Genomic DNA, 12477 nt, shown 5'->3' on the forward strand with positions numbered 1-12477 from the left:
TGGATCATCCGCTCGGGAAGAAGAAAATAGAAGCAACACGTCCTGAGGAGAAATAGGATTGATCGCTGGAGGGCCAACCAGCGAAGACTCCAACCGAGCTAAGGAGTCGAATGCTCGGCGGTTAGAGATCCATGCGCTAGGATGCAACCAGGAGAAGGCCGAAGGGCCCGTGATCAGCTTCGCCCCGAGCAACTTGGAGGGAGTGGAGATCTCTCACGACGACACACTGATCATTCAAGCGGTAATTGCTAATTACACTATTCACCAAACTTTTGTTAATACTGGGAGTTCAGTAAACATCATCTTCAAAAAGGCGTTTGATCAATTACAAATTTATCAAAGTGAGTTGCTACCCATAACAACCCCACTTTATTGCTTCACGGGCAACGAGGTACTATCGCTCGGACAAGCCCAACTGGCTGTCTCCCTCGGAGAAGAGCCGTTGAGGAGAATCAAGACCACAAACTTCATCTTGGTGAACGCACAGTCATCCTACAACGTCATCCTGGGCTGACCGGCCTCAACGAATTTTGGGTGATGGTGTCTACCTACTGCAAAAAGATCAAGTTCCTGGTAGGTGAAGTCAGAGGCGATCAGCTGGCCACTCGGTGATGCTATGTCGAGATGATCAAGACCGAAGCAAGAAGCGCTCGGAAGAATCCTCACTTGGAGGTGAACGCCATCACCAAAAAGCTTCGGGGGTTAGTCAACGAAGAAATTGTCCAGAATCATCCAAGCCGGATGGAAGCCACCATATTAATTATGGCCGATCGGGAACTTAAGCAGAAGGCAAAGCGGTTGTAGAGCATGAATAATCTTCAACCCTACAGGGCTAGATGAGAGTTACGTGAGTATATATTGTACTTTTTGTATCTTTTGTATGTCTCCCGAATGCAGGGCAAAGTTTGAATAAAAAAGCAAAGGCCTCTTAAAGTGCATCTCCATCAAAGGTCGAGCGACGACCTTAAACCCTTGTCTCCACCAATGGTCGAGCGACGACATTAAACCCTGGTCTCCATCGACAGTGGAGCGGCGACCTTAAGCCCTTGTCTCCACCGACGGTCGAGTGGCCACCTTAAACCCTTGTCTCCACCGATGGTCGAGCGGCAACCTTAAACCCTTGTCTCGTTTGACGGTCGAGCGGCGACCTTAAACTCTTGTCTCCATCGACGGTCGAGCGGCGATCTTAAACCCTTGTCTCCATCGACAGTCGAGCGGCGACCTAAACCCCAGGTCTTCATCAATAGTCTAGCGGCGACTATAAACCCTTGAGTCAGAAACTCCCAAGCCGATCATCCGGGTTTTGGGTTATATTAGAGCCACGAGTTCTAAAAGTCGAGTGAGCTTCACTGGTCTTGGACCAGCACATTGGATTTCAACCTCCCCCGTTCGGGGTCTAATTGTCTTCCCTGGACTCGGACCAACATACGGGATTCCTTATCTCCCCCGTTCAGGGTCGAGCAGTCTTCGAAAGCTCAGTGAGTGAGCAAACAATGATGAATAGCCAACCGTGAACCCGGGCTTCTCAAAAGCACAAAGTCTTCAGAATATAGTGACCGTTTGACACTATTCTTTAAAATACTCCTAGGGCCAAGCGGGAGATCGTGGAATCATGGACTCTGAATACCAGAGGGGTCGATTGGCTGATAGAATAATCATGAACGAGGCCACGAGCTCTTGCAAATAATCAAAAGGAGTTGAAAAACATACAAGGAGGTAAAGCTCGTCTGAACGGACAAACATGCATTTAAACTTCAAAAATTTTACATCTTACAGGAACGCTCGGCCTCACTCAGGAATGCTCGGCCTCACTCAATATAGTCCAGGACATCATCAGGCAGTGCAACGGTGAGCTTATCCCGGCTATTGATGCTGCTTGTCAGAGCTGCCGGCAAATGACCTCCCTCGCAGAGTTGATCGATCATCCCATCGATGGCCAAATCGAAGAGGCGCAGAGCCTGATCTGTGACCTTATCATTGAAAGCATCCGAGTGAAAGTAACTCTTCTTCCTAGCCTTGAAACGGCTAGACTTGGCTTCTTGGTAGGTCTGCAGGGCTGCTCGGGAGGCCTCTAGCTCATCATCCTTGGCGGTGGCCAGCGCAGCATCCTTGGAGGCAAGTTGGTCGTGAAGGGTCGTGTCTATGGCTGAGCGACTGTTCCGCTCGGTGATCAGGAAGTCCTTGACTTCCTTGAGCTTTTGGGCAAGGGTCCGGGCCTCCTTATTCTTCTCATCGAGGTCTGCGATGGCCCAGTTCTTTCACGCATTGGCCGACTTGATTTTATTATCAAAAGTAGCGACCTGATTATTGAGCCGCTCCAGCATCGTGCCCTGCCCGGCGCTATTAGCCCATTCGGCCTCAGGCTGTTTGTTGCTCTTCTCCAGAGCGGCCCGCAACTTAGCCACCTCAGCTTCTGTTTTCTCCTAAGCGGCGAAGCATTGGCCGCTCAACGCCTTCAGTTGCTTTACTTCCTCCTCCAAAAACTCAATCCTGTGGCACATGGCAAGGCTCTCCACCCAGTACTACGGACAACAAGCAAACATAAGCGGCGATCGGGAGTGAATTATGCAAATATAAGGTAAAACTTACCCCAGTAGACAACTGGGTGTGGCTGTTCGCGAGCGCGCCTAGAGACATCATCATCGCAAGAGCTCATGCGTCCTCCAAGATCTTAGCGAGCGACCCTTGGATGATGATCTGGAGCTCGAGGGCTCGAGACCCGGCGCTCGGCTCGCTATAGTCTTCGGTGGGCAGATGTAGGATTACCGTTATGCAGCGTTGGCCGCCCGGGGCCGATTGAGCCGAGGTTGCTCAGCCGGACGTCGGAAGGAGGACGCCGGACGGATGCCGGACTTTTTTTACCTTCGAGGGCTTCGAAGGTGGTGGCATGAAGGCCACTGGCGACGCGACAAGAGTCCCCTGCGGCAGATCAACCAAGGAGGGTGTCCGATCAGACGACACAGAGGCTATCATTTCTTGAATCGGAGTCGGGGTTGAAGTTTCGATTCGCTCGGAAGATCGTACACCTGAACCAGCAGAGTGCGATGAAGGCTCTGTTCGGCGCCTCTTGCGCTTGTTCAGTGGTACGTCGGAGGAAGCCGAGCCCGAGGGTTCCTCAACTGGGAGGATCGAACGCCACTCGGATGGAGGTTGTGATCTCGTGGCTGCTCCCCCGCTCATCGCATGGCTAGCCTCACCTCTGCTCACTAAGATGGGCGTCGCATCGCTCTCATCCTGGGGCTCTTCGTGTAAGCCAACCGATTGCAGACCACGGTTCACCAGTTCTTCAACAGCAGTCGCATTGATCGCGACATCCTTGAGTTTTACCTTGCCGGCCAGATGTGCTCGCAACATGACTTTGGTTGCAAAAGGGAAAGAGAAATCAGTTAGCATCAAAGGAAGAATTAAAGGAGCTTCATACCTAGGCTGGTCGACAGCCGGGTGCGGATCAAACTTAAGCCAAAGATATAAAGGACGTCTTCTAGCAACAACTTGTGGATGTCGTACTTCTGGCTGGCCAACATCGAAGCTGCGTTCAGGTAGTCCGATCGACTCTTGTAGCTTTTCAAGGGAGGCTGAGGCGCTACTTCGAGCTGCCAGTGGGTCGGGAAGTCTGGCCGCTCGGGAAGGCGCATGAAGAAAAAATATTATTTCCAGTGCTTATTGGAGGTCGGCATCTTATCGAAGAATACTAAACTAACTTGAGACTAGAAGAGGAATGTCCCCGGATCGGACAATTTAGGGTAATAAAAATAATGAAAAATCCAGGGGGTAAGAGGAATTACGTGCAGACGGAATAAGACAATGACTCCGCACAACATCCTAAAGGAGTTAGACACTAATTGAGAAAGGGAAATGCGGAAATACTTACAAACGGCTGGAATAAAGGGGTGGAGCGGAAACCATAGACCGGCGGTAAACTGATCTCGGAAGAAATAGATACAGCCGGTTGGCGGAGGGTTGGGCTGATCGGAGGGAGAAGACAAAACGATCTGATGATCGGAAGGAATTTTGAAAACATCTCTCGAGCACTCTGTGTCGCCTCCATCGAACCTAGACTCCATGGATGTGTATCAGAGTCCAGGGATGGAGCAGATGGCTGTGAAGAACTCGCCATCGCAAAAATAGAAAGGCGATCGAAGAAGAAAAAGGTTGCTGGAATACCGATGGAACAAAAAGGAAGGCCAAAAAGCACGAAGGTGGGGGCGATTGAAAGGAAGCTTAATAGAAAGAAGGTCGCCAGAGAACGAAAGACGCACATGAACAGATAGAAGATCGTCGGAGGACGAAGAGCGCGTCGCCAGCAGCACTCGAGGAAGACAGCGAAGGAAGCGACGCGGTGGGCTTATAGGCTTCAGGTTCAGCCAACCGGAGCCATCCGATCTAGGTCGTAGAAACCCAAGCAAAGATCGAACCGTTGAATTCAACCCGTCAAATATCAATACCCGATACATGTTCAGATCTTGCTACACATGCATACATTTACAAGCACACATGTCTTTCTGGACACGACTATACATACACATAGTAGTTGACAAACGGGTCTTTAAACGAAAGGCATGGATCGGAGAAGCGATGCACTCATGCAGATATATATATATATATAGACAAATGACTTCAAGCAGTTGGGTAGGAAGCTTGCATGGCGATACCACACAGCCCTTCCTTAGCATCCACGTCCCTTTCCATCCTTATGTAGCCGTTCTCCCCCCAATCGGCACCCCAAGAATTCTTCACCAGCCAGTACTTGCTGCCATCGCTCGTCGCGCCGTAGCCCACCGCTGTGACGCCGTGGTCGAGATCAGTTCCACATTCCCCCGTGAAGACGCCGCCGTTGTAGAACTGGAAGGCCGATCCGCTGGCCTCTATCGCCACCGACACCGGCTGGTGGGCCACGGCCTTGCGCAGCGCCACCTCATCGTCGGCAGGCACGTCCTCGTAACCACTGATGGCGGCGGCGGAGGGGGAGGAATTCTGCTTGCTGCAGGTGCCGTCGGTGGCCTGGTAAGGGTACTTGGTCTCGGTGGCGAGGCCGCCGTTGTTGATGATGAACTCGAACGCGTTGTCCATGAGGCCGCCGTTGCAGCCTTGGTCCTCGCCGTGGACGTCGCAGTCCACCAGCTGCTGCTCGGAGAGAGAGATCAACTTGCCAGCGGTGAGCTTGGTGATGCCCTCCATCGCCGCCACTGCCGAGAACGCCCAGCAACATCCTGTTTTGCTCGAGCAAACGAATTAGATTCCGTTGGAGCAATAATTAACTAAATTGTTCCTCCAAATTATGCATACCACACTGCCCTTGATCTTTGATGGGAGTGACTGCTCCTTTGGTCCTCCAGTCGACGCTCTTCGGCGTCGCGGACACGTTCTCGTACATGAATCCTCCCTTCCTGATCGGCTTCGCCACGATCATATTCTTGAAGCCAGTGTAGGAAGATTTGAACTCCTCGTTGGTCATGTCGGCGAACTGGTTGATGCCCAGCGAGTACTTGTGCTTGCCGGCGGCGTTGAACGAGTCGATGAGCTCGACGTTGGACTTGAAGATGTCGAAGCGGCGCTGCTTCTCTGCGTCATCGCGGTAGACGCGCCCGTGCTGCGCCATCCACCGCTCGTGCCTCTCTGCCATGGACATGCTCTCTGGATAACTTAGCTTGCGCCCCCAAGCGGTGCTTGATATTACAGCGAACAAGGCCGCCAAGACGAGGCATTGCTTCACGGTGAAGGCGGCGGCCGGAATTCTACCCATCAGCTGCTCTCGAAACGCTTTTACAAGTGATTAGTTAATCAGTTAATTGATCAACTAATTCAAGCTTAGTGAGAGATTAAGCGACGGGCTTCGACTATTTATAGGTCTGCTCTGTTCTGCTTGTTCTGCTCTGTTCTTGCTGCGTGCCGTGGAATACGTTGCGTTGCGAGATTAATTTAATTGGAAGACTCCGTAATTACTGGATTAATCGTGATCGAGATCCAACGATCACACGTCTCTTCTTTGCGAAGATCGTACGCAGACTTCTGTTCTTGGTTAGAGACGTCGATAATTAGTTAACAATTAATCGGAGTCATTCATGGAGCATCCAGTGAAAGGGACTTCAAATAGACAGAAATCTTTGCACTCATCTTAAAGCGCTCAATTCATTGGTGATCGACCCCATACGCTCGAGTTGTTTATATTCAATAAACAGATGCATTCGTATCGGCATTCTGTAGCCCAAAAGACAACCTACAACTTGTAAGTACATCTGGCTTTCTTTGGGTGGACGTCAGCCACGTTATTCTACGGGCGGTAGTTTAGAGGAATTGAGGAAATAAGATAAAAAAAAAAATTGATAAACTGAGAGAAATTGTCGTCAATAGTTTTACCAAATAAGATCTATTTGATTTAATAATAAAAGATAATTTCTAAAAAAACTAAATAGACGTTTATATTCGCCCTTCTTCGACCCTAAAATAACTTATAAAAAATTAAAATATCCTAACTACTTAAAATTTTAAAATTACAAAAAATACTAAAAAAAAAAAAAGTAAAATTTGTTCAGAGCCTTTAAAAGATCCTAAATGATATTTTTTAATCTAAAACTTGATCGATTACAAATTTCACTAGATAATAAATATAGATTTTTAAACGAGTTTCAATACACACAATAGATCATTTTGTTATAATACTCTATTTAAAAGTTATGATTAGTTGAAGCTTAGCTCCTCCTGTATTAATCATCCTATATTAAAATAACTCATTCTCGAATTTAGAATAGTCTCATCAAGTAATAACCCAGGAAGCAAATCCTTTGACATCAACTATTATCCTTGTTAGTTCTTTGAGAACATGAAACAAAATCGAAATTAAGCGGTAACCACTCACAGTGATCTTCCGAAGAAATTGCAGAAGAACCGCCGGACGTCGCTGCTGTCGGAAACACGATCACGAGTAACCGGAAAGTGTTTCAAGATTCACGAGCCAAATCTTAGCCTCTAGACGTTCTCCTTTGCTCGACCAAATCACCTCACAGCTTCGCTTGCCCCTCTTTGATCACCTTCGCATCACCTTCTGTTGCATTTTTTTTTTCATTGCTTGGGCGCTCCATTTATAGGAAGGTTGAAGAAGATGAAGGGGAAAGGACGCCCCTTTGTCTCCTTGGCGTTTGCAGCAAAGAGGTGTTTGCAGCAACGAGAGAGACGAACCTCTTTATCTCCTGTAACGCCCAACATCTCCCACTCGTCCAAGTCAATCCATAAGGTCATATAGACCATGTCAGTCACATAGACTTCAAGGTGATCATGTCACGAAGACCAAAGTAAAATTAGTCACAAAGATCAAATAAGTCACGTAGACTTTATGAGGATCAAGTCACGAAGACCAGAGCAAAATTAATTAGTTACAAAAACCAAGTAAGAACATCCATTCCATACATTAAGGAAAATGGTTCGTGCGACAGCAAGCACATTGAGCATTCAACTGCTAAGAAGATTGTCACACCTTAATTAGCTGCTCCATAGAACGAAACAGAGACATAAATGGCCATAGAACAAATCAGAGACATAAATGACTTACCTTTACCCTAGATTAAATTATTTACATCATTATGAACATCTCTAATCCCTCATATTGACTATATGTCAAGAGCATGTTTAACATCTTCAATCAAATAAATTATTCATAATTACATTTTATGTACTGAACTAAAAATGTAACTGGTACCAGTGAATAAATGTCACAGATGTAAATCAATCTTAATCTTCCATTTTAGCTAGAATCTATTCATTCTAATCAGTCGCTTTCCTAGTTATGTTTCATAGACCGAATCATTCATAGCCAATAGGAAACATGCTAAAATAGCAAACACTGATCAGAACTTCAAGTAGATAGCTAAATAGTCACTTAGGGTAAGATCGAGATTAACTTATAATCTCAAGGGTCTCACATAGTAGAGAAGCAGAGATTCATTCTCCTACTACCCTTCTTGTCGCCATAGCACATATGGTATGAATCACATGCTATGATGTTATTCTCTTTACTAAAAAGAGTCCATGTTTTTTTCCAAATTTAACATCGTACAGATTTTGATCTAGACATACCTAATGTCTAATCCTGAATTCAACATATGAATCCTAATCTGGCCTTTAAGCAGATTCAGTAAATGGTGGGTGCATTTACTCTAATCATTACACAAATGATCTTATCTTGACACACTTATCAAGACAACCTTAACTTATGGGTATGTCTCTATTCATAGCTACATAAGTTGTCCCATAAGCAACGGTCTTACCTCTATTTGTACTTAACAAATAGAGATAATTGTCTATATGAGTGGACCAATCTCAATCTGCCAACATACTTATCGAGACTTTTATTCGAATGTAACAAAGACATATACACTGAATAGATCGTGACATTTTTCATTTATCAAAATGTCTTTACAATTAGTTACATTCTTCGAAGTCCCAAAGACTTCACATGTGAAATGACTCTTTAGTCAATGGCTTAGTAAAAGGATCAACAAGCATATTTCATGTAGGGATGTACTCAAGAATCACATTTTTTTGGTCAACAATATCCCTTACAAAATTATGCTTAATTTTTATATGCTTGCCTTTGCTGTGATATTTGGAATCCTTGAAAAAAGCTATTGCAGCTTGTCTGTCACAGTACACTGTAACAGGACTCCCACTGTCATCAGTAATCTTCAGATGCTTCAGGAACCTTCTTATCCAGATAGCCTCTTGCACAGCTGTTGCACAAGCTACATACTCAGCTTCCATTGTCGACAAGGCTACACAAGCCTGCTTCTTGCTGTTCCATGAGATGATGTCACCATTCAGCAAGAAGGCATAGCCAGATGTGGATTTTCTGTCATCAAGGTCCCTTGCCCAATCTGCATCTGTGTAGCGACTTAGGCTCATATCTGATCCTTGGAAGCAGAGGCAATAATCCGTTGTTCCTTTGAGATATCTGAATATCCTCTTCACCGCTTTCTAGTGTCTCGATCTTGGGTTTGACTGGAAATGACTAACTAAGCCAACATCATAGCTTATATCAGGACGAGTACATAACATAGTGTACATCAAACTACCAATAGCACTAGCATATGATTTTTTCTTCATCTCGGCTATTTCCTCGGGAGTCTTAGGATACATACTTTTGCTCAAGATAGTACCTCTCACTATAAACGTCTATTTAATGTTGCAATCTAACATATTGAAGTGTTATAGTATCTTAGTGATATAAGCTTCTTGAGACAAACCCAAGAGCCTTTTTTATCGGTCTCTAACGATCTTCACTTCTAAGATGTACTCTACTTCTCTCATATCTATTATGTCAAATTACGATGAAAGCCAACTCTTGACTTCTATCACACACTTTATGTCACTTTCAGCTATTAGCATATCATCAACATATAATGATAAAATGACAAACCTTCCTTTTTTCCTTTCTTAGGTAAATACAATGATCCTCATTGACCATTTCGAAACCATAAAACAATATTACTTCATTAAATCTTATGTTTTATTGTCTTGACGCTTGCTTTAGCCCATATATAGACTTTCTAAGTCTACATACTCTTTTCTCTTGGCCTTCAGCAACATAACCTTCTAGTTGTACCATATAGATTTCTTCGTCAAGATTAAAATTAAGGAAAACCGTTTTTATATCCATCTGATGTAATTCCATGTCATATTGTGCTACTATAGCTAGGATGACACGTATTGACACAAACTTCACAACTGGGGAGAATGCCTCTTCAAAGTCAATACCCTCCATTTGGGTATATCCTTTTGCAACTAATCAAGCTTTGTATTGATTAATCGATCCATCTGCTTTCCTCTTTACTTTGAGAATCCACTTATTCCCAATAGCCCTTCGGCCTGGAGGAAGATCGACTAAATCCCAAACTTGATTATTTCTCATTGACTCCATTTCTTCATCCATCGCAACTTTCCATTCTTTTCTAATTCAGCATCTCAAAGCTTCCTCAACTGTTCGAGGTTCCTTATCATCAACTGGGAGAACCATCAATGCCTCATTCTCAATATCAAACCTTCTTCGAGGAATAATCTGACGACTACTTCTTTGAAAGTTAGACTGTTGAGAAACTGACTAATTCAGTGACAAATTACTCCAACTCGGTCTTTGAAGGTTAGACTGTTGAGAAACTAACTCATTCAGTAACAAATTACTCCAACTCGGTTGATTAGATTCAGGCATTTCCTGATCTGTTGATAAAGGAGCATTATCCTCCTCCTCTATCTCATACAGAGGAATTGTCTTATCAACTTCACCTCGTGTTGGAAACTCAATTTCAAGAAAAGTAGCTTCTCTTGACTCTATTTCAGAGATGGTTCTATCTTGTCGCTCACCAATAAAAACATAACCCTTGGAAGTCTCAAACTACCTTATAAAGATACACTTCTTATCTCTGGGTCCTAATTTTCCATGTTCGTGAGTCTTATCATGAACGTAGGCAGCTGACCCCCAAGGTCTCAGATTACTTACATTCGGCTTTCTGCCTGTTCAACGTTCATGTGGGGTAGATGAAACTGACTTTGAAGGCACTTTGTTAAGTATATAGGCCGCAACTAATAATGCATCTCCCTAATTGGAGATTAGTAAATTAGCCTGCGCCATATATACCTAACCATTTCAAGAAGAGTCCTATTTTTTCTTTCAGCAACCCCATTTTGTTGTGGAGTTCCAGGGATAGTTAGCTGTCTAATAATCCCTTTCTCATTACATATTGTCTTGAACTGATCAGACAAATATTCACCTCCATGGTCAGTGCGCAAGGTTTTAAGCTTACGTTCCAATTGATTCTCAACTTCGTTTAAGTAATGAATAAAGAAATCTAATAATTCAGATTTGTGAGAAATCAAATACAAATGACCAAAATGTGTGAAGTCATCAATAAATGTAATGAAATAAGAACTCTCATTTCTAGCCTTCATATTAATTAGACCACAAATATCCGAATGAATTAATTACAATTGTGACTCAGCCCCAATATCCTTACCAAATGATTTTCTAGCCGTCTTTCCAGCAAAACAATGCTCACATATAGACAAGTTAATCTTAGCATGAGTGCCCAAAAGACCCTCCTTAGCTAATATATTTATTTGTTCTTGTCCTATATGTCCTAGCCTAGCATGCCAAATTTCATTATTAACATCAACATTACTAGTAAGAGCAATGTTTGAAAAACAACCATTATTATTATTTGGTTCTACATAAAGAACCATAAAATCATTTGTTACATAACCATACCCAATTAACACAGAGTTAATTCGAAGTTCCACACAACGGCTATAAAAATTTACATTATAACCTAAATCAAGAAGACAAATGACGGATACCAGATTCCGTCGAATCTCAGAAGCATACAAGACATCATGTAGAAACAAGGTGCGCCCACCACGTAGGTTGAGCTTGCAAGTGTCAATTCCTTTGACTTTAATTCTTGCATAGTTTCCTACATATATCCACTTTTTGCCAGCTGGTACCCGACGGTACTCCACATATGTAGCTCGATTATGTGCTACGTAGTTCGTTGCTCCTGAATCCACAATCCACAAAGGATACGAATCAGCTAACAGCACTATACTTGCAACATATTGCTCATGGAAAGAAGATAATAATGGATCTACCTTTTTAGGCTCAGTACAATCCCAAGCAAAATGACCCTTTTTGCCACAGTTGAAACATGTCAACTTGCTCATAGGTCATTGTCCATATCTCTTTCCTTTCTTCTTGATTTGGTTTTTAACAGCAACAACACTAGCCTCCTTTCCTTTTTCCTTTCCTTTCTTAAACCATCTTTTCTTATTCTTGGAACCAGAACCTTCAGCTACAAAAGATTGACCAGAAATCCTAGCGGATTCAATCCTCTCCGCCTCAAGTTCAACATGGCGTGAGACATCGGTGAAAGTCTTGATACTCTCACTATGGGTCAGATTCTGTTTCATCATTTCCCAAGAATCAGGAAGGGAACGGATGATTGCTTGCACCTGTTGTTCATCGGTCAACGCATGACCAGCAGTCTTAAGCTCTCGAATCATGTTACCCATCTCCCTGAGATGTTGGGCCATGGTAACATTAGAGCGTTTTTTATAGCTATCAAACTTAATTGTTAGCTGACGGAGCTTACTGAGACTAACTCCACTGTACTTTTCTCTAAGGGCTACCCAGACAGTATGAGCCGATAGTAATGGCTCATACTCAAATACCAGGTCATCCACCATTGAACTAATCAATATTCCCTTAGCAATGAAGTCCTTCCTTTTCCATGCCTTATAGGCATCAAGGTCACGTCTGTGCTATGTTGTAGAACCATCAGCTGGTTCTTCCATGATTTAATTTACAACCTCTAGAACTTCTTGTTCCTCAAGAACATATTGTATCTTGAGGTGCCAGATTTTGTAGTTATCCCCATATAATTTCTCACCCTTTTTGAGTTCAGCTATGATGTTTTTAGTTGTCATGATCTACATAAA

The 12477-nt window shown here is 43.9% G+C and overlaps 1 protein-coding gene across 1 annotated transcript; it reads right to left on the reverse strand.

Moving 5' to 3' along the window:
* Nucleotides 1-4423: 4423 nt before the first annotated feature.
* On the reverse strand, nucleotides 4424-5788 carry LOC121993960 (senescence-specific cysteine protease SAG39-like). The gene is made up of 2 exons (XM_042548184.1): nucleotides 5287-5788; nucleotides 4424-5210 (listed from the first exon to the last, which is right to left on the reverse strand). Exons 1-2 carry the CDS (start codon nucleotides 5741-5743, stop codon nucleotides 4618-4620), a joined length of 1050 nt encoding a protein of 349 aa, XP_042404118.1. The 5' UTR covers nucleotides 5744-5788; the 3' UTR covers nucleotides 4424-4617.
* Between the last annotated feature and the right edge of the window lie 6689 nt (nucleotides 5789-12477).

Source organism: Zingiber officinale, chromosome 6A, assembly GCF_018446385.1.
Source record: "Zingiber officinale cultivar Zhangliang chromosome 6A, Zo_v1.1, whole genome shotgun sequence".
In the NCBI taxonomy this organism is placed as follows: domain Eukaryota; kingdom Viridiplantae; phylum Streptophyta; class Magnoliopsida; order Zingiberales; family Zingiberaceae; genus Zingiber; species Zingiber officinale.

Bases quoted from the DNA above. Each gene is read 5' to 3' on its own strand.
- LOC121993960 (XM_042548184.1), bottom strand. From the start codon at position 5,743: ATGGGTAGAATTCCGGCCGCCGCCTTCACCGTGAAGCAATGCCTCGTC. The intron at 5,211-5,286 runs GTATGCATAATT...CGAGCAAAACAG, and splicing joins CAAAGATCAAGGGCAGTGTG to GATGTTGCTGGGCGTTCTCG.